The sequence below is a fragment of the Coregonus lavaretus genome, assembly GCF_964263955.1.
Source record: "Coregonus lavaretus genome assembly, chromosome: 8".
Classification (NCBI taxonomy): Eukaryota; Metazoa; Chordata; class Actinopteri; order Salmoniformes; family Salmonidae; genus Coregonus; species Coregonus lavaretus.
In genome coordinates, this window is record NC_139995.1 from 35585397 (window position 1) to 35604572 (window position 19176).

Sequence of the window (19176 nt, forward strand, 5' to 3'; positions counted from 1 at the left end):
CAACAGTTTGCTTCACATTCCGCTCCACCCCCAATTACATTCTGGATGAGAGAGTGAGGTTTTTGTACATAACCCTGACTGTCCAAAACGCCCAAATCACACTGGAACAAAGGTTGAGACAGACAGGATGCAACCCTCTAGATTATAAATTATGTAAAATAGTACACTGTAGTGGTCGGCCTACTCATTAGTAGGATGTTCTTGTGATGGGTATGCCTCTCTTTCTGAGTAAAATACCAACCACACTTCCTTCAAGTAATCATGATTCACTCTCCAAAATGTTCTGGTCATGAACAGAACAATGCATTACCAACACAGCTGTAAACATACGTTGCATTTTATAGTATTATATATGCATAGGCCTACAATAAATGAAGACCGCCTAAGTGGTGGTTGTGGTGGACTGAAATACTGGAGGAAGGACATCCATAGCCAGTCAGAGCTGAAATTTTCCAAAAAGGTTAATAATTCATAGACTCCTTTTCTCTTATTTCCCCCTCTGCCTGGCAGAGGCAGCAACAGAGGTAGGGGCCTTAGGTGGCCTGAGACCAGACCAGGTCAATGCTGGACTTTAGCAGGTGACTGTAAGCAGTGGGTCTGTGCCTTTCAGTGCCTATACTGACTCAGAGGTCTAGTCTGCCTAATTTATGTTGTCTGGTAAACAGACAACATGTAACATGATGTGTTGAAGGGGATGTTATGTGATTGTATAGGTGAAAAGTTAATGGCGAAATTTGAAATAGATAGCACAAATTATATATTTTAATGATTGATTTGTTTTTTCAGAATTGCTCAATCCATTAGTGTGATTGTCCTTCCTAATTTCGAAAATAATGTAGTTTATTTTAGTCGTGTGAATTCAAACCATAGATATGTATAGAGGACTAGCACCCAAAATCCTGTTTTAGCATAGGCACCGGCATTGAGGACTTTCACCATTTTGAAATAGTCAACTGGGTGGGACTTCCTATGGGTTAAGGAAGGATCACATAATTCCATCCAGGTCATCAGGAGGGATCAACCAATGAATTATACTTGTGAGCAAACATTCCATAACTGCAAGTGGCAGTAAATCACAAACCTTGGCTTTACCTGTTCAAACAACACACAGTGGCAGTTTGCACCCTTTCAGTTTGTTTACCAAGTCATAGAAGTAGCTAGTAGAAGAATGACATTGACTACTTTAAAATGGAGAGGACTCTGCCCTCTCACAAATGCCATAATGGGACAGATACAACGTTGTGATCTCTATACATCTCTATGATTCAAACAAAACGTTGTATTGTGCAATGACCCTAAAAAGAAAAGTGTCTTGCAGCACCATCTGTTGGTAAAACATTTGACTAAACCAGGTCATCATTAATTGCACATTTCCTAAGAGTTCACATGCTGGAACTACATAGCATTTATTTGTATCACACATAGAGAATCGTGTTGAAATAAAGCGCAAGCATTTTGGGGTCAACCACCTCGCTACATGTCAACGAGCATTCCATACTCCAGCCCTGTTGGTGGCAGCAGTAATGTACGTTATGAGAATGTTGTGAAGAAGACTGCAAACGACATTTCCTGTGCATATCGGAAATGTGTTTCGTTCTGTTATTGTTAGCTAGCTAATGTTGAATATAAGTTAACATATTCGTATAGCAATTGTGTTAATCGAAGTGTCAATATGCCTGGCTAGATTCTAGTTTGCTGATAAACGAGGTAAGTAGAGAATGAGCGAAGAGGCTGTTTCGTTACTGTTATAACCAACGTTAGCTCGCGAATGATGTGAAACGTTCCTAGCTACATCCATCTAAGGTTAGATAGCTGGCTTTCGAAACATCTATCAATATTGTTCACATCAAGCTAGCTAGCTAGTTAATAGCTGCATAGCACAGCTTATATTTATCACATTGAGCTTGCTAGCAATCCGCACATGCCTCCCATTTACTGCCCATCACTGACTGATACCTTCCTCTCTCTCGTCTCAGATTACCACCTGATATACGTTGTCTGAGTGACACCTGCCGAATGTAGCAACGTTACTATTCGAAAGTTCTGGACTGTGACCAAGATCATGGACCAAGGTAACGTTATACACATCTCTTGGTTGTCTGTCTGCCTCTTGTTGTAAGTTGTTGTCATCATAATCCAAAGACTCTAGTGTCTAACATCGAAGTCTATCTCCGTCTGGGGACAGATATACAGGCAGGTGTTGCAATTGCATCTGTGGTTGGGGCACCGATTGGAGCAGCTGGGTCAGAGGAGGAGGAGTCGACTGGGATGAAAGACATCAAAAGGACAGCAACACAGGCTTTCGTTGGGGGTGGTGGTGTTGTGCCCAAACGCAGGAGCTCTTCAAGGTTGGACTGCCACTCACTTGTGTCCAGCTTAATGTTATAGCTTACTCTGCAAGCACTTTTTCCCGCTTCAATCTTTCCACCAGTGTTAAACTGAAAGATGAACATGCAACACCTTGTACAGTTCACTGATTCAAATGAACTGCCTACACGTCTGACCATTGGACAGCATTCGTTCTGCATCACCTACCTACTGAATTTGAAGTAGGCCTGGCGAAAAGATAGCTCAGGGGTGCTGTCTGTGTCCGCTCTGGTGGCTATATGATATCTAACCTGTTCCTCTCCTACTTCCAGGTCAATTAAGAGGAAGAAGTTTGATGATGAGCTGGTGGAGAGCAGCCTGGCCAAGTCATCTAGCAGGGTCAAGGGTCCACCTGTCATCGAGCCAATCCGCTGCTCTGGGAGCGAACCCTCATCCAATGAGAAGAAGAAGGTAGAGGGGAGGAGTTGAATCCAAAGAGAGGGTGGTGTTATTGTGGGTAGCTCATAAGAGAAACATAGAGGGAGATACCTGTAGTTGTTGTTCAATTTGCTCTTGATTACATGGCTAGTTTATTATGCTGTTTATATGGTCAGGTTTTTCTTTGTCTCCAGACTCTTGATCATCACCCTATTAAATGGCATGTAAGGGTGATACCTAATAAAGGTGTCTGGCAGATGACAAAATGCCTACTAGAGTAAATGCTGAATGAGGCAAAGGAGATGCCTCATTGGTTCCCCTCCTCCATGCCCCCCTATGTTAGGTGTCCAAGTCCAGCACGGCCCTCACGCCACCCCTCACCATGGTGATCACCCCCCCACCCATTGCCAAGCGGGTGAAGAAGAGTAAGCAGCCCCTCCAGATCACTAAAGACCTGGGACGCTGGAAACCCACCGACGACCTTCTGCTCATCAATGCTGTGCTACAGGTAACAGACCTAAAGAGAATTGAGATACACTATTGATATACACTGAACAAAAATATAAACGCAACATGTAAAGTGTTGGTCTCATGTTTCATGAGCTGAAATAAAAAATCCCAGACATTTTCCATACGCACAAAAAGTGTATTTCTCTAATTTTGTGCACACATTTGTTTATATCCCTGTTAGTGAGCATTTCTCCTTTGCCAAGATAATCCATCCACCTGACAGGTGTGGCATATCAAGAAGCTGACTAAACAGCATGATCATTACACAGGTGCACCTTGTGCTGGGGACAATCAAAGGCCACTTTAAAATTCACAGTTTTGTCACACAACACAATGCCACAGATGTCTCAAGTTGACTGAAGGAATGTCCACCAGAGATGTTGCCTGAGAATGTAATGTTAATTTACCTACCATAAACTGCCTCCAACGTCATTTTAGAGAATTTGGCAGTACGTCCAACTGGCCTCACAACCGCAGACCAAGTTTAACCACGCCATCTGAGGGGGGAGGGGGGTGCTGAGGAGTATTTCTGTCTGTAATAAAGCCCTTTTGTGGGGGAAAAATCATTCTGATTGGGTGGGCCTGGCTGACAAGTGGGTGGGCCTATGCCCTCCAAGGCCCACCCATGGCTGCAACCCTGCCCAGTCGGGTGAACTCTATAGATTAAGGCCTAATGAATTTATTTCAATTGCCTTATTTCCTTATGAACTGTAGCTCAGTAAAAACTTAAAAATTGTTGCATGTTGCGTTTTACATTTTTGTTCAGTATATAACTGATGCATCAGGGCTATACATCATTGGAATTTGGCAGTTAGTGTACTGTGTAACTTTGACCTGTGAAGTCTCAATGTGTTTGATGTATCCAGATTATTTTTCTATGGATGTATATCATACAGCTCATTGACTATGGTAATGCACTGAAACCGTAAGTGGCTGCAACTGACTGCGTGTGTGTGTGTGTTGTATCTGTGTGTGGGTGCTGTTAGACGACAGATCTGACCTCTGTTCATCTGGGGGTGAAGTTCAGCTGTCGTTTCACCCTGCGGGAGATCCAGGAGCGCTGGTACGCACTGCTCTACGACCCCGTCATTTCCAAGTAAGAGCTCCACCACAACCCACAAACCCCTGGCCAGTGTTGTAATACTCGAGTCCAGGACTCGGACTTCACTCGGACTCAAGTCACGATTTTCATGACTCGACTCGGACTCGACCAGTGGTGACTCAGACTTGGGCCAGGACTCGACCAATCTTCATAATTCAATTTACTAACTATAACAGCAAATGATAGATGGCTGTATTATTAAATCCAGATTGTATTTATAAAAAAATAGAATCAAATGTTATTTGTCACATGCTTCGTAAACAACAGGTGTAGACTAACAGTGAAACGCTTACTTTTCCAACAATGCAGAGTTAAAGATTTAAAATATATATATATATATATATATATATATATATATATATATATATATATATATATATATATATATATATATATATATATATATATATATATATATATATACACAGTGACTAACAATTAAAAATAACATGGCTAAACAGTGCATTCGGAAAGTATTCAGACCCCTTTACTTTTTCCACATTTTGTTACGTTACAGCCTTATTCTAAAATGGATTAAATTGTTTCCCCCCCTCATCAATCTACACACAATAACCCGTAATGACAAAGCAAAAACAGGCTTTTTGAAATTTTTGCAAATGAATTAAAAAAAGTATTCACATTTACATAAGTATTCAGACCCTTTACTCAGTACTTTGTTGAAGCACCTTTGGCAGCGATTACAGCCTCGACTCTTCTTGGGTATGACGCTACAAGCTACTACAAATCAACACCTGTATTTGGGGAGTTTCTCCCATGCTTCTCTGCAGATCCTCTCAAGCTCTGTCAGGTTGGATGGGGAGCATCGCTGCACAGCTATTTTCAGGTCTCTCCAGAGATGTTCGATCGGGTTCAAGTCCGGACTCTGGCTGGGCCACTCAAGGACATTCAAAGACTTGTCCTGAAGCCACTCCTGCATTGTCTTGGCTGGGTGCTTAGGGTCGTTGTCCTGTTGGAAGGTGAACCTTCGCCCCCAGTCTGAGGTCCTGAGCGCTCTGGAGCAGGTTTTCATCAAGGATCTCTGTACTTTGCTCCGTTCATCTTTCCCTCGATCCTGACTAGTCTCCCAGTCTCTACCGCTGAAAATCATCCCCACAGCTTGATGCTGCCACCACCATGCTTCACCATAGGGATTGTGCCAGGTTTCCTCCAGACGTGACGCTTGGCATTCAGGCCAAAGAGTTCAATCTTGGTTTCATCAGACCAGAGAATCTTGTTTCTCATGGTCTGAGAGTCCTTTAAGAGGCTTTTGGCAAACTCCAAGCGGGCTGTCATGTGCCTTTCACTGAGGAGTGGTTTCCGTCTGGCCACTCTACCATAAAGGTCTGATTGGTGGAGTGCTGCAGAGATGGTTGTCCTTCTGGAAGTTTCTCCCATCTCCTCAGAGGAACTCTGGAGCTCTGTCAGAGTGACCATCAGGTTCTTGGTCACCTCCCTTACCAAGGCCCTTCTCCCCCGATTGCTCAGTTTGGCAGGGCAGCCAGCTCTATGAAGAGTCTTGGTGGTTCCAAACTTTTTCCATTTAAGAATGATGGAGGCCACTGTGTTCTTGGGGACCTTCAATGCTGCAGAAATGTTTTGGTACCCTTCCCCAGATCTGTGCCTTCACACAATCCTGTCTCGGAGCTCTACGGACAATTCCTTCGACCTCATTGCTTGGTTTTTGCTGTGACATGCACTGTCAACTGTGGGACCTTTTTTATAGACAGGTGTGTACCTTTCCAAATCATGTCCAATCAATTGAATTTACCACAGTTGTAGAAAAATCTCAAGGATGATCAATGGAAACAGGATGCACCAATTTCTAGTCTCATTGCAAAGGGTCTGAATACTTATGTAAATAAGGTATTTCTGTTTTTTATTTCTTATAAATTTGCTAAAATAGTTTTCACTTTGTCGTTTATGGGGTATTGTGCTGGAGTACGAGGTAATTGAGGTAGCTATGTACGTATAGTATGGGTAAAGTGACTAGACAACAAGATGGACAGTAGCAGCAGCGTATGTGGTCCAGTGTGTGGGCATTGTCAGTGCAAGAGAGTTGGTGCAAAAAAGGGTAAATGCAGGTAGTCCGGGTAGCCATTTGATCAGTTGTTTAGCAGACATTGCTAGGGGTAGAATCTTTTCAGGGTCCTGTTGGTTCCAGATTTGGTTCATGCCATGCGGTAGCAGAGAGAACAGTCTATGAGTTGGGTGGGTGGAGTCTTTGACAATTTTTTGGGCCTTCCTCTGTCACTGCCTGGTATAGAGGTCCTGATTGGCAGGGAGCTCGGCCCCAGTGATGTACTAGGCCGTACTCACCGCCCTCTATAGCGCTTTGTGGTCGTGCGCCTTGCAGTTGCCGTACCAAGCAGTGGTGCAGCTGTAGAACTTTTTGAGGATCTGAGGGCCCATGCCAAATCTTTTCAGGCTGCTGAGGGGGAAGAAGCATTGTCGTGCCCTCTTTACAACTGTGTGGGTGTGTGTGGACCATGTTATTTCCTTAGTGATGTGGACACCGAGGAGCTCTCGACCAACTCCACTACAGCCCCATCGATGTGGATGGGGGCATGCTCGCCCCTCCTTTTCCTGTAGTCCACAATCAGCTCCTTGGTCTTCCTGGCGTTGAGTGAAAGGTTGTTGTCCTTGCACCACACTGCCAGGTGTCTGACCTCTTCCATATAGGCAGCCTCATCATCGTCAGTGATCAGTCGTGTCGTCAGCAAACTTGATGATGGTGTTGGAGTCGTGTGTGGCCACGCAGTCGTGGGTGAACGGGGAATGCAGGAGGAGACTAAGCACACAGCCCTGAGGGGTCCCTATGTTAATGATCAGACTGGTGGATGTGTTGTTGCCTACCCTCACCACCTGGTGGCGGCCCATCAGGAAGTCCAGGATCCAGTTGCAGAGGGAGGTGTTCAGTCCCAGGGTCCTGAGCTTGACATTTAGTATGTATTAGGATCCCCAATTAGCTGCTGCCGAGGCATCAGCTATTCTTCCTGGGGTCCAAATAGGAAACAACACAACAAATAAAATACATAATATACACAACCATTTCAAAAGTTTGGGGTCACTTAGGGTCAAATTTTTTTGTCCATTAAAATAACACCAAATTGATCAGAAATACAGTGTAGACATTGTTAATGTTGTAAATGGCTATTAGTCTAGTCCCGATGGTCACTCTGACAGAGCTCCAGAGTTCCTCTGTGGAGATGGGAGAACCTTCCAGAAGGACAACCATCTCTGCAGCACTCCACCAATCAGGCCTTTATGGTAGTCTAGTGAAGAGGTGACTCCGGGATGCTGACCTTCTAGGCAGAGTTGCAAAGAAAAAGCCATATCTCAGACTAGCCAATAAAAAGAAAAGATTAAGATGGGCAGTCTGAGATATGGCTTTTTCTTTGCAACTCTGCCTAGAAGGTCAGCATCCCAGAGTCGCCTCTTCACTGTTGACGTTGAGACTGGTGTTTTGCGGGTACTATTTAATGAAGCTGCCAGTTGAGGACCTGTGAGGCGCCTGTTTCTCAAACTAGACACTCTAATGTATTTGTCCTCTTGCTCAGTTGTGTACCGGGGCCTTCCACTCCTCTTTCTATTCTGGTTAGAGACAGTTTGCGTTGTTCTATGAAGGGAGTAGTACACAGCGTTGTACGAGATCTTCAGTTTCTTGGCAATTTCTCGCATGGAATAGCCTTCATTTCTCAGAACAAGAATAGACTGACGAGTTTCAGAAGAAAGTTATTTGTTTCTGGCCATTTTGAGCCTGTAATCGAACCCACAATTGCTGATGCTCCAGATACTCAACTAGTCTCAAGAAGGCCAGTTTTATTGCTTCTTTAATCAGCACAACAGTTTTCAGCTGTGCTAACATAATTGCAAAAGGGTTTTCTAATGATCAATTAGCCTTTTAAAATGATAAACTTGGATTAGCAAACACAACATGCCATTGGAACACAGGACTGATGGTTGCTGATAATGGGCCTCTGTACGCCTATGTAGATATTCCATTAAAAATCAGCCGTTTCCAGCTACAATAGCCATTTACAACATTAACAATGTCTACACTGTATTTCTGATCAATTTGATGTTATTTTAATGGACAAAAAAACAGTAGTGTACATAAATATACATACATAGCACTACATTTACATTACGATTTAGACATTCAGCAGATGCTGCCATCCAGAGCAACCTACAGCTAGTGCATTCATTTTAAGATTGCCAGGCGAGACAACCACATATCACAGTCATATCCCAACAATTTATCACATACATTATACAATGCAAAATACAATACAAAATGCATAAACATTTCTGTGTGTCTCTTCACAGTCCCCGTTGTGCCATAAGGTGTTATTTTATCTGTTTTTGGACTCTTCAACACCTCGCACAAGGACTAATACCGATGCAGTCAATCTCTCCTCAACTTTGAGCTAGGAGAGATTGACATGCATGCCATTGACATTCGCCCTCCGTGTACATCTAAGTGCAATAGGTGCTCCTCTGTTTTGGACCAACTGCAATTTGTCTATGTCCTTCTTTGCTGCACCTGACCACACAACTGGACAGTAGTCCAGGTGCGACAAAACTAGGGTCTGTGGGACCTGTCTGGTTGACTGAGATGTCAAGAAAGCAGAGCAACGCCTTATCATGGACAGACTTCTTCTCATTTTAATAACCATTGAGTCTATATGTTTTGACCATGATGATTCATACATAGGTATTCCTTTTGTCCAGGTGGGTGAGGGCAGTGTGGAGTGTAATAGAGATTGCGTCCTCTGGATCTGTTGGGCGTTATGCGAAATGGAGTGAGTCCAGTGTGTCTGGGATGATTGTGTTGATGTGAGCCATGACCAGCCTTTCAAAGCAATTCATGGCTAAAGATGTGAGTGCTACGGGGTGATAGTCATTTAGGCAGGTTTCCTTGGCGTTCTTGGGCATGGGGTCTATGGTGGTCTGCTTGAAACAAGTTGGTATTACAGACTGGGTCAGGGATAGGTTGGAAATGTCAGTGAAGACACTTGCCAGCTGTTCAGTGCATGCTCTGAGTATGCATCCTGGTATTCCGTCTGGCCCCGCTGCCTTGCAAATGTTAACCTGTTTAACCCTTTGACACGTACCAACACACTGGCGCGATCATTCTACAGTGGTTCCTGTAGCGTACGCTCAAACCGGTGTGATTAGAACGCTTTTTTAGAACGTCCAGTTACGATTGATGCAACAGTCAGCGTTTGATTATTTTGCACAAACAGTCCTTACAACGTTATGTCCTGAATGGGACCAGTTTATTTTTGGATGCAATGTTCAGACATTCACAGAAGTAGCGACATCATAACACAATCATCCAAACCGGAAAATGTAGGCTACATTAGTCTTAACGCTGAGGAAAGATTGACGTAACACAAGCGGTCATATTTATCTAACTCTCGGCTGACAGAAACAATAATATGAGTTAGCTAATAGCAATTGCTATTTACAATTCATCACATTACAGGTGACCTCACAATTGAGTAAAGCACTTTCTAAAAATGAAAAGTAATCCGATGATGGGTAGTTTGTGCGCGCTGCAATGTTTTTTCCCCCCCGCATCAAACAAAGGTAAGAAGAGGAGACAAGATGAGTTTGGTCTGTTTGCAGTATGCAAGTTGAATGGGGTGTGTTGTCTACCATCATTCACTTCCCATCATTCACTTCCGGAAGTTTACTCGAAAGATGAGTTAACCATCTCTTCACCTCATTTTGTTATAACATCTTTGGTCAGAGAGACGTTTACGTGACACCCAGAATGCATTGTACAAACATGGCGCCACACATAGCTGGCAAATAGCTTAGCATTAGCTCATCAAACTCAGGACAACCTTCAAAAAAGTATTTTACACGCATCATGTGTGTCCATTACAATCCATGCAAGAATCAAAATGCATGATTTGTCACCATGTGAATATAACAGTAAATACATAATGCTCCATACATGCATACGGTATGCTACAATAGAAACGACAACACGATATACAGAAAATAAGGCACTTACTTTGATAGGAACGCACACATGTTCAAAGTTATTATTTGTAAGGAAAACAACAATGAAGGCATTGTGGGCGCCAGCCGGAAAATGTGCCAGGGGGGGAAAGTTTGTGCAAGGCCTGTTCTGACTGGAGATGTGCAAATCTCTGCAAACTTGATCTTGGGAAACACTGGGGAAGTGCTTGGGCTCTTGGCGAAGAGAGAAGTTTGTCTGGCTCGGTAAAGCCTCAAACAAAAATTGTCCGCAACAGTGAAATGGGCTACTTCTACAGTGCATTCAGAAAGTATTCAGACCCCTTCACTTTTTCCAGATTTTGTTACGTTACAGCCTTATTCTAAAATGGATTCAATTATTTTTTCCCCCTCATCAATCTACACACAATACTCCATAATGACGAAGCGAAAACAGGTTTTTAGAATTTTTTACAAATGTATTAAAAATAAGATATACCTTATTTACATAAGTATTCAGACCTTTTGCTATGAGACTCGAAATTGAGCTCAGGTGCATCCTGTTTCCATTGATCATCCTTGAGCTGTTTCTACAACTTGATTGCAGTCTACCTGTGGTAAATTCAATTGATTGGACATGATTTGGAAAGGCACAAACCTGTCTATATAAGGTCCCACAGTTGACAGCGCATGTCAGAAAAAAAAAAACCAAGAGGTCAAAGGAATTGTCCGTAGAGCTCAGAGACAGGATTGTGTCGAGGCACAGATCTGGGGAAGGGTACTAAAAAATGTCTGCAGCATTGAAGGTCCCCAAGAACACAGTGGCCTCAATCCTTCTTAAATGGAAGAAGTTTGGAACCACCAAGACTCTTCATAGAGCTGGCTGCCCGGCCAAACTGAACAATCGGGGGAGAAGGGCCTTGGTCAGGGAGTTGACCAAGAACCCGATGGTCACTCTGACAGAGCTCCAGAGTTCCTCTGTGGAGATGGGAGAACCTTCCAGAAGGACAACCATCTCTGCAGCACTCAACCAATCAGGCCTTTATGTTAGAGTGGCCAGACAGAAACCATTCCTCAGTAAAAGGCACATGACAGCCTGCTTGGAGTTTGCCAAAAGGCAAATGAATCCAGAACGCAGTTGGTTTTGTTAGCTATAAGTTTGCCATTCCTCTATGTAAAATGTTCATACCTTCTTCATCCAGTCTTTGATTGCCCTTATGATGGCACCATCTGTAAGTATTTGCGTTCCTGTATATTTTTATATGCTTAGATTTAGTCATTTTGTCTACTTTATGCCTCATCAAGTAGATCGCCAGCCAAACGGTCCTAACCGTTAGCCATCAGCCGTTGCCATAGAGATGTATTGTTTAGCCTAGCTGTTCGCTAGCCCCATTCAAATGTATGTAGCTACTATTTTCCTAATCCTATCTACTTTGTATGCGAATGTATGTTTATATCAGAATACTTAACTATTCTACAAACCTGTAATTGACCCACACAATGTTGTTTTGTCACTGTCACAGCTTATTCAGATATTGTTCATGTACTGTATGTGTTAAGATATGGTGCTCTACTTACCTTTTGTATCCTGTGCTTTTGTTGTGTTGCAGTTTTACACTTCTGAATTCAATCAACTAAAGATGTATTCGGCCTGATTCTTGGAAGTTTTAGTGATGAAGAGTTTAGCTGTCTGTATAGCAAAAAGACACTCATGGGAGAAAAGCTTTAGTGAAGACAGCACAGTCTGGATTAGTGTCCCGCTCCTTGAAAGCGGCAGCTCTAGCCTTTAGCTCACTGCGGATGTTTCCTGTGATCCATGGCTTCTGTTTGGGGTATGTACAGTGCCTTCAGAAAGTAGTCACACCCCTTTACTTTTTCCATATTTTGTTGCAGCTGGAATTTTTAATTGATTAAATTGAGATTTTGTGTTCAAGGGAGGTGCTGAGGTAATGCAGAGGCTGGGTTGTAGTGTTGCACAATGATAATGACCCAAAAGTCGATTAACCCCTCCTCCCCGTGCTCCAATTCCGATGAGTTCAGAAGCAATGGGATGGGAATGCTGAAAGGAAGGTCAGATAGTTTTATGACAATAACCCTCCCAGTAGCTGTTTTTATCATGCCACCAGTGGATAGATTGGTGGATTCTTGGAAACAATTCAATTGTGATGCCATTGATCGGTAAATGTTTGGAGATCTGCATTTGTGTTATGTAGCTATAGGTATATGAGTTTTTCATTAACGTTTGGATTACACATTGACTCTTGGTTATGCCAATGCCATTGAAAGTGGTTTTGATCCATGTCAATTTTTTAAAAACTCGTATTAGTACTCTTTACCATGCTGCTCTAAGATTTGTAACCAACACAAGATCACTACACATCAAATCAAATGTTATTGGTCGCATACACATTTAGCAGAAATTATTGCAGGTGTAGTTAAATGCTTGTGTTCCTAGCTCCAACAGTGCAGTAGTATCTAACAATACACATAAATCTAAAAGTAAAAGAATGTAATTAAGAAAAAAATATTAGGACGAGCAACGTCGGAGTGGCATTGACTAGAATACACTATATAAACTCAGCAAAAAAAGAAACATCCCTTTTTCAGGACCCTGTCTTTCAAAGATAACTCGTAAAAATCAAAATAACTTCACAGATCTTCATTGTAAAGGGTTTAAACACTGTTTCCCATGCTTGTTCAATGAACCATAAACAATTAATGAACATGCACCTGTGGGACGGTCGTTAAGACACTAACAGCTTACAGACGGTAGGCAATTAAGGTCACAGTTATGAAAACGTAGGACACTAAAGAGGCCTTTCTACTGACTTTGAAAAACACCAAAAGAAAGATGCCCAGGGTCCCTGCTCATCTGCGTGAACGTGCCTTAGGCATGCTGCAAGGAGGCATGAGGACTGCAGATGTGGCCAGGGCAATAAATTGCAATGTCCGTACTGTGAGACGCCTAAGACGGCGCTACAGGGAGACAGGACGGACAGCTGATCGTCCTCGCAGTGGCAGACCACGTGTACATCCGAACATCACACCTGCGGGACAGGTACAAGATGGCAACAACAGTTGCCCGAGTTACACCAGGAACGCATAATCCCTCCATCAGTGCTCAGACTGTCCGCAATAGGCTGAGAAAGGCTGGACTGAGGGCTTGTAGGCGTGTTGTAAGACAGGTCCTCACCAGACCTCACCGGCAACAATGTCGCCTATGGGCACAAACCCACCGTCGCTGGACCAGACAGGACTGGCAAAAAGTGCTCTTCACTGACAAGTCGCGGTTTTGTCTCACTAGGGGTGATGGTCGGATTCGCGTTTATCGTCGAAGGAATGAGCGTTACACCGAGGTCTGTACTCTGGAGCGGGATCGATGTGGAGGGTCCGTCATGGTCTGGGGCGGTGTGTCACAGCATCATCGGACTGAGCTTGTTGTCATTGCAGGCAATCTCAACGCTATGCGTTACAGGGAAGACATCCTCCGCCCTCATGTGGGACCCTTCCTGCATCCTGAAATGACCCTTCAGCATGACAATGCCACCAGCCATACTGCTCGTTCTGTGTGTTATTTCCTGCAAGACAGGAATGTCATGGCCAGTGAAGAGCATCTCACAGCAAGAACTGGCAAATCTGGTGCAGTCCATGAGGAGGAGATACACTGCAGTACTTAATGCAGCTGGTGGCCACACCAGATACTGACTGTTACTTTTGATTTTGACCCCCCCTTTGTTCAGGGACACATCATTCCATTTCTGTTAGTCTGTGGAACTTGTTCAGTTTATGTCTCAGTTGTTGAATCTTATTATGTTCATACAAATATTTACACATGTTAAGTTTACTGAAAATAAACGCTGAGTTTACATATTAAATTAGTAAAACAGTATGAAAACATTATTAACTAGTATTACATTATTAAAGTGACCAGTGATTCCATGTCTATGTACATAGGGAAGCAGCCTCTAAAGTGCAGGGTTGAGTAACCGGGTGGTAGCTGGTTAGTGACAGTGACTAAGTTCAGGGCAGGGTACTGGGTGGAGGCCGGCTAGTGATGGCTATTTAACAGTCTGATGGCCTTGAGATAGAAGCTTGTCCGGGAGCAAGATGTTGGTGTCTGCGACGTGGCTGGTTTTCCCTTTGTAATCCGTGATTGTCTGGAGTCCCTGCCACATACGTCTTGTGTCTGAGCCGTTGAATTGCAACTCCACTTTGTCTCCGTACTAACGTTTTGCCTGTTTGATTGCCTTACGGAGGGCATAACTGCACTGTTTGTATTGAACCATATTCCCAGTCACCTTCCGTGGTTAAATGCGGTGGTTCGTGCTTTCAGTTTTGCGTGAATGCTGCCATCTATCCATGGTTTTTGGTTTGGGTAGGTTTTAATGGTCATAGTGGGAACAACATCCGTCATACACTTCCTGATGAACTCAGTCACCATTTCCGTGTATACGTCAATGTTATTCTCAGAGTTAACCCCGAACATATCCCAATCCGCGTGATCAAAACAATCTTGAAGCATGGATTCCGATTGGTCAGACCAGCATTGAGTAGACCTTAGCACGGGTATTTCCTGTTTGAGTTTCTGCCCATTGGAAGGGAGGAGCAGAATTAAGTTGTGATCTGATTTGCTGAAGGGAGGGCAATGGTCGAGAGTTTTTGAAGTTTGAGTACTACAGGCAATGTGTTGCTAGAACTTCGGTAGCGTTTTCCTCAAATTTGCTTTGTTAAAGTCCCCAGCTACAATAAATGCGGCCTTAGGATATGTGGTTTCCAGTTTGCACAAAGTCTAGTGTAGTTCCTTGAGGGCCGTCATGGTTGATTGAGGTATTCTAGGTCGGGTGAACAAAAGGACTTGAGTTCCTGTACGCAATCACAATCACATCATGAGTAGTTAAACATGAAACCTACACCTCTGCCTTTCTTCTTCCCGGAGAGTTCTTTATTCCTGTCTGTGCAATGTACTACTGAGAACCAAGCTGGCTGTATGGACGGGTACAGTATATCCGGAGAGAGCCAATGATTCAGTGAAACAGAGTATGTTACAGTCCCTGATGTCTCTCTGGAAGGGGATCCTCGCCCTGAGCTCATCTACTTTATTGTCCAGGGACTGAACATTAGCGAGTAATATACTCGGAAGCAGTGGATGGTGTGCACGCCTCCTGAGTCGGACTAGAAGTCCACTCCGAATACCTCTTCTCTGCCGGCGGCGTCTTGGAGCAGCCTCTGGGATAATTTCAGTTGCCTTGGTGGGTACAAACAAATAATCTAATTCGGGAAAGTCGTATTTCTGGATGCTGGTGAGTTACCACCGCTCTGATATCCAAAGGTTATTTCCGGCTGTATGTAATCACACAAAAAACGTTCTGGGCTAATAATACAGTAGAATACTCCAACACCTCCACTACGCTGATCCTCAATGCAGGGGCCCCACAAGGGTGCATGCTCAGCCCGCTCCTACCCATGACTGCCACACACGCCTCCAACTCAATCATCAAGTTTGCAGGACGGTGCCTTAGTTTTTCCACATTTTGTTGTTACAGCCTGAATTCAAAATTGATTAAATTGAGATTTTGTGCCACTGGTGTTAAATTCCACAGCAAGAAAAAATTGTTGTTCAAACAGAAGGGGGAACTAACAAAGAGTCACTGACAACAACCAAAACTAAACAGGTGGGGTTTTAGGAGGTGTTCTGAGAGACACTAATGGGGGTTCTTAAAGACACTAATGGGGGTGTCCACTGAAAGTTGACTAACAACAACAACTGGGACCTAAAAGACACCTATCATGAGTGCCCACTAAAGTAGCCTAAGAAGAGGCAAACAAAAGAAAAACCCACACCAAACTTAGACAGGAAGCATACCAAAAAGTGGAGAAAACTAAAACAGGGAAGCTCAGATAAAGGATTGTTTTTCTAGAAATCAAAGAGAGCCAACTAAAGGTTTTAAGCCTCCACATTTCTCAAGAAAACTGGAGCACTGGGCCAGCCACTCTTAAATATCACCTGGGCCAGCACAAGTGAAACATCTTCCGACTAACGAGATGGACAAGCCAGCACAGGTGTAACACATACTGACTAACGAGGTGACACCAATCGGTGCGCCCCACGCGCTGACGTCCAACCTCGAAATATAAATGGAAAAACCAAAGCCTGTAACACTAGCCTTCACACAAAATCCCATAATGTCTAAGTGGAATTATGTTGAGACATTTTTACAAATTAATTACAAATGAAAAGCTGAAATGTCTTGAGCCAATAAGTATTCAACCCCTTTGTTATGGCAAACCTAAGTACAGTAAGTTCAGGAGTAAAAATGTGCTTAACAAGTCACATAAATTGCATGGACTCAATCTGTACATGAATTGTGTTTTTAAATGATTTTTTTTATGACTACCTCATCTCTGTACCCCACACATACAATTATCTGTAAGGTCCCTCAGTCGAGCAGTGAATTTCAAACATAGATTAAACCACAAACACCAAGGAGGTTTTCCAATGCCTCGCAACGGACGACAGCCATTGGTAGATGGGTAAAAAAACTAAACAACATTGAATATCCCTTTAGAGTGTGGTGAAGTTAATTACACTTTGGATGGTGTATCAATACACCTAGTCACCAGAAAGATACAGGTGTCCTTCCTAACTCCGTTGCCGGAGAGCAAGGAAACCGCTCAGGGATTTCACCATGAGGCCAATGGTTACTTTAAAACAGTTACAGAGTTTAATGGCTGTGATTGTAGAAAACTGAGGATGGATCAACAACATTGTAGTTACTCCACAATACTAACCTAAATGACAGAGTGAAAAGAAGGAAGCCTATACAGAATACAAATATTCCAAAACATGCATCCTGTTTGCAATATGGCACTAAAGTAGAACTGCAAAAAATGTGGCAAAGAAATTAACTTGATGTCCTGAATACAAAGCGTTATGTTTGGGGCAAATCCAACACAACACATCACTGAGTACCACTCTTAATATTTTCAAGCTTGGTGGTGGCTGCATCATGTTATGGGTATGCTTGTCATTGGCAAGGACTAGGGATTTTTTTAAAATAAAAAGAAACAGAATAGAGCAAAGCACTTTCCAACAGACACTGGGGAGACAAATTCACCTTTTCAATTTTTCAATTAAAAATATTATAAAATTCTTGCTATCAATAGAATGTGATTCATATGGGGGATACAATCTTCCCAGCTCTGCAGATTTTCCTGCGAAGAGACAGAATCATTAGATCATTTGTTTTGGTACTGTCCATTTGTAGCGTGTTTTTGGACAAATATATGGCAAATAGAAATCCAATATGGATGGTGTTAAGAGATAGATGGGTGGTGTTGAATGGAGTTGAAGGATGGGAATAATAACATCTAACAACAACTAATAACAACAAGATAACTTATAATGTAAGCATACTGTGTCCATAATAAGTATATAGGTTATAGGTTGAGAGCTTTTGTGAAAGAGCACAGTTAGAAAGATATGGCATATAGAAGCAAACCGGATGGACATCATGAAAATGATCAGAGAGGTTGAGGGTAGAGGAAGTTCAGCAGTAAAAACAAACAAAATAGAATGATTGTAAAATTGACTGTGTCCATAAAATGTATATAATAAGTATATGCTGTAAGTAGAGGCCTAAGCATTGTTGTTCACTAGTTTGCTCCAATTAGGGAAGGGGTGGTGGGGTTGGAAAGTAATAAAGGGAAATATATTTAAAAAGGATATGTATGTACAGTGGGGAAAAAAAGTATTTAGTCAGCCACCAATTGTGCAAGTTCTCCCACTTAAAAAGATGAGAGGCCTGTAATTTTCATCATAGGTACACGTCAACTATGACAGACAAAATGATAAAAGAAAATCCAGAAAATCACATTGTAGGATTTTTAAGGAATTTATTTGCAAATTATGGTAGAAAATACGTATTTGGTCAATAACAAAAGTTTCTCAATACTTTGTTATATACCCTTTGTTGGCAATGACACAGGTCAAACGTTTTCTGTAAGTCTTCACAAGGTTTTCACACACTGTTGCTGGTATCTTGGACCTAGACTTGGCCCTCCGGTACCGCTTGCCGTGCGGTAGCAGAGAGAACAGTCTATGACTAAGGTGGCTGGAGTCTTTGACAATTTTGAGGGCCTTCCTCTGACACCGCCTGGTATAGAGGTCCTGGATGGCAGGAAGCTTGGCCCCAGTGATGTACTGGGCCGTACGCACTACCCTCTGTAGTGCCTTGCGGTCGGAGGCCAAGCAGTTGTCATACCAGGCGGTGATGCAACCAGTCAGGATGCTCCATTCCTCCATGCAGATCTCTTCTAGAGCAGTGATGTTTTGGGGCTGTCGCTGGGCAACACAGACTTTCAACTCCCTCCAAAGATTTTCTATGGGGTTGAGATCTGGAGACTGGCTAGGCCACTCCAGGACCTTGAAATGCTTCTTACGAAGCCACTCCTTCGTTGCCCGGGCGGTGTGTTTGGGATCATTGTCATGCTGAAAGACCCAGCCACGTTTCATCTTCAATGCCCTTGCTGATGGAAGGAGGTTTTCACTCAAAATCTCACGATACATGGCCCCATTCATTCTTTCCTTTACACGGATCAGTCGTCCTGGTCCCTTTGCAGAAAAACAGCCCCAAAGCATGATGTTTCCACCCCCATGCTTCACAGTAGGTATGGTGTTCTTTGGATGCAACTCAGCATTCTTTGTCCTCCAAACACGACGAGTTGAGTTTTTACCCAAAAGTTCTATTTTGGTTTCATCTGACCATATGACATTCTCCCAATCCTCTTCTGGATCATCCAAATGCACTCTAGCAAACTTCAGACGGGCCTGGACATGTACTGGCTTAAGC

The 19176-nt window shown here is 43.1% G+C and overlaps 1 protein-coding gene across 2 annotated transcripts in view; it reads left to right on the forward strand.

Moving 5' to 3' along the window:
- Window positions 1–1510: 1510 nt before the first annotated feature.
- The window catches only part of LOC311134348 (microspherule protein 1-like), a 49469-nt gene continuing 31803 nt past the window's right edge, over window positions 1511–19176 (forward strand). The window contains exons 1-6 of one of the 2 annotated variants that reach the window (XM_084167997.1): window positions 1511–1707; window positions 1977–2072; window positions 2186–2348; window positions 2640–2778; window positions 3089–3253; window positions 4242–4351. In XM_084167997.1, coding sequence (XP_084024123.1) covers window positions 2063–2072; window positions 2186–2348; window positions 2640–2778; window positions 3089–3253; window positions 4242–4351 — 587 coding nt within the window. In that variant the 5' untranslated portion in view covers window positions 1511–1707; window positions 1977–2062. The other variant, XM_084167998.1, reaches the window with a different exon arrangement.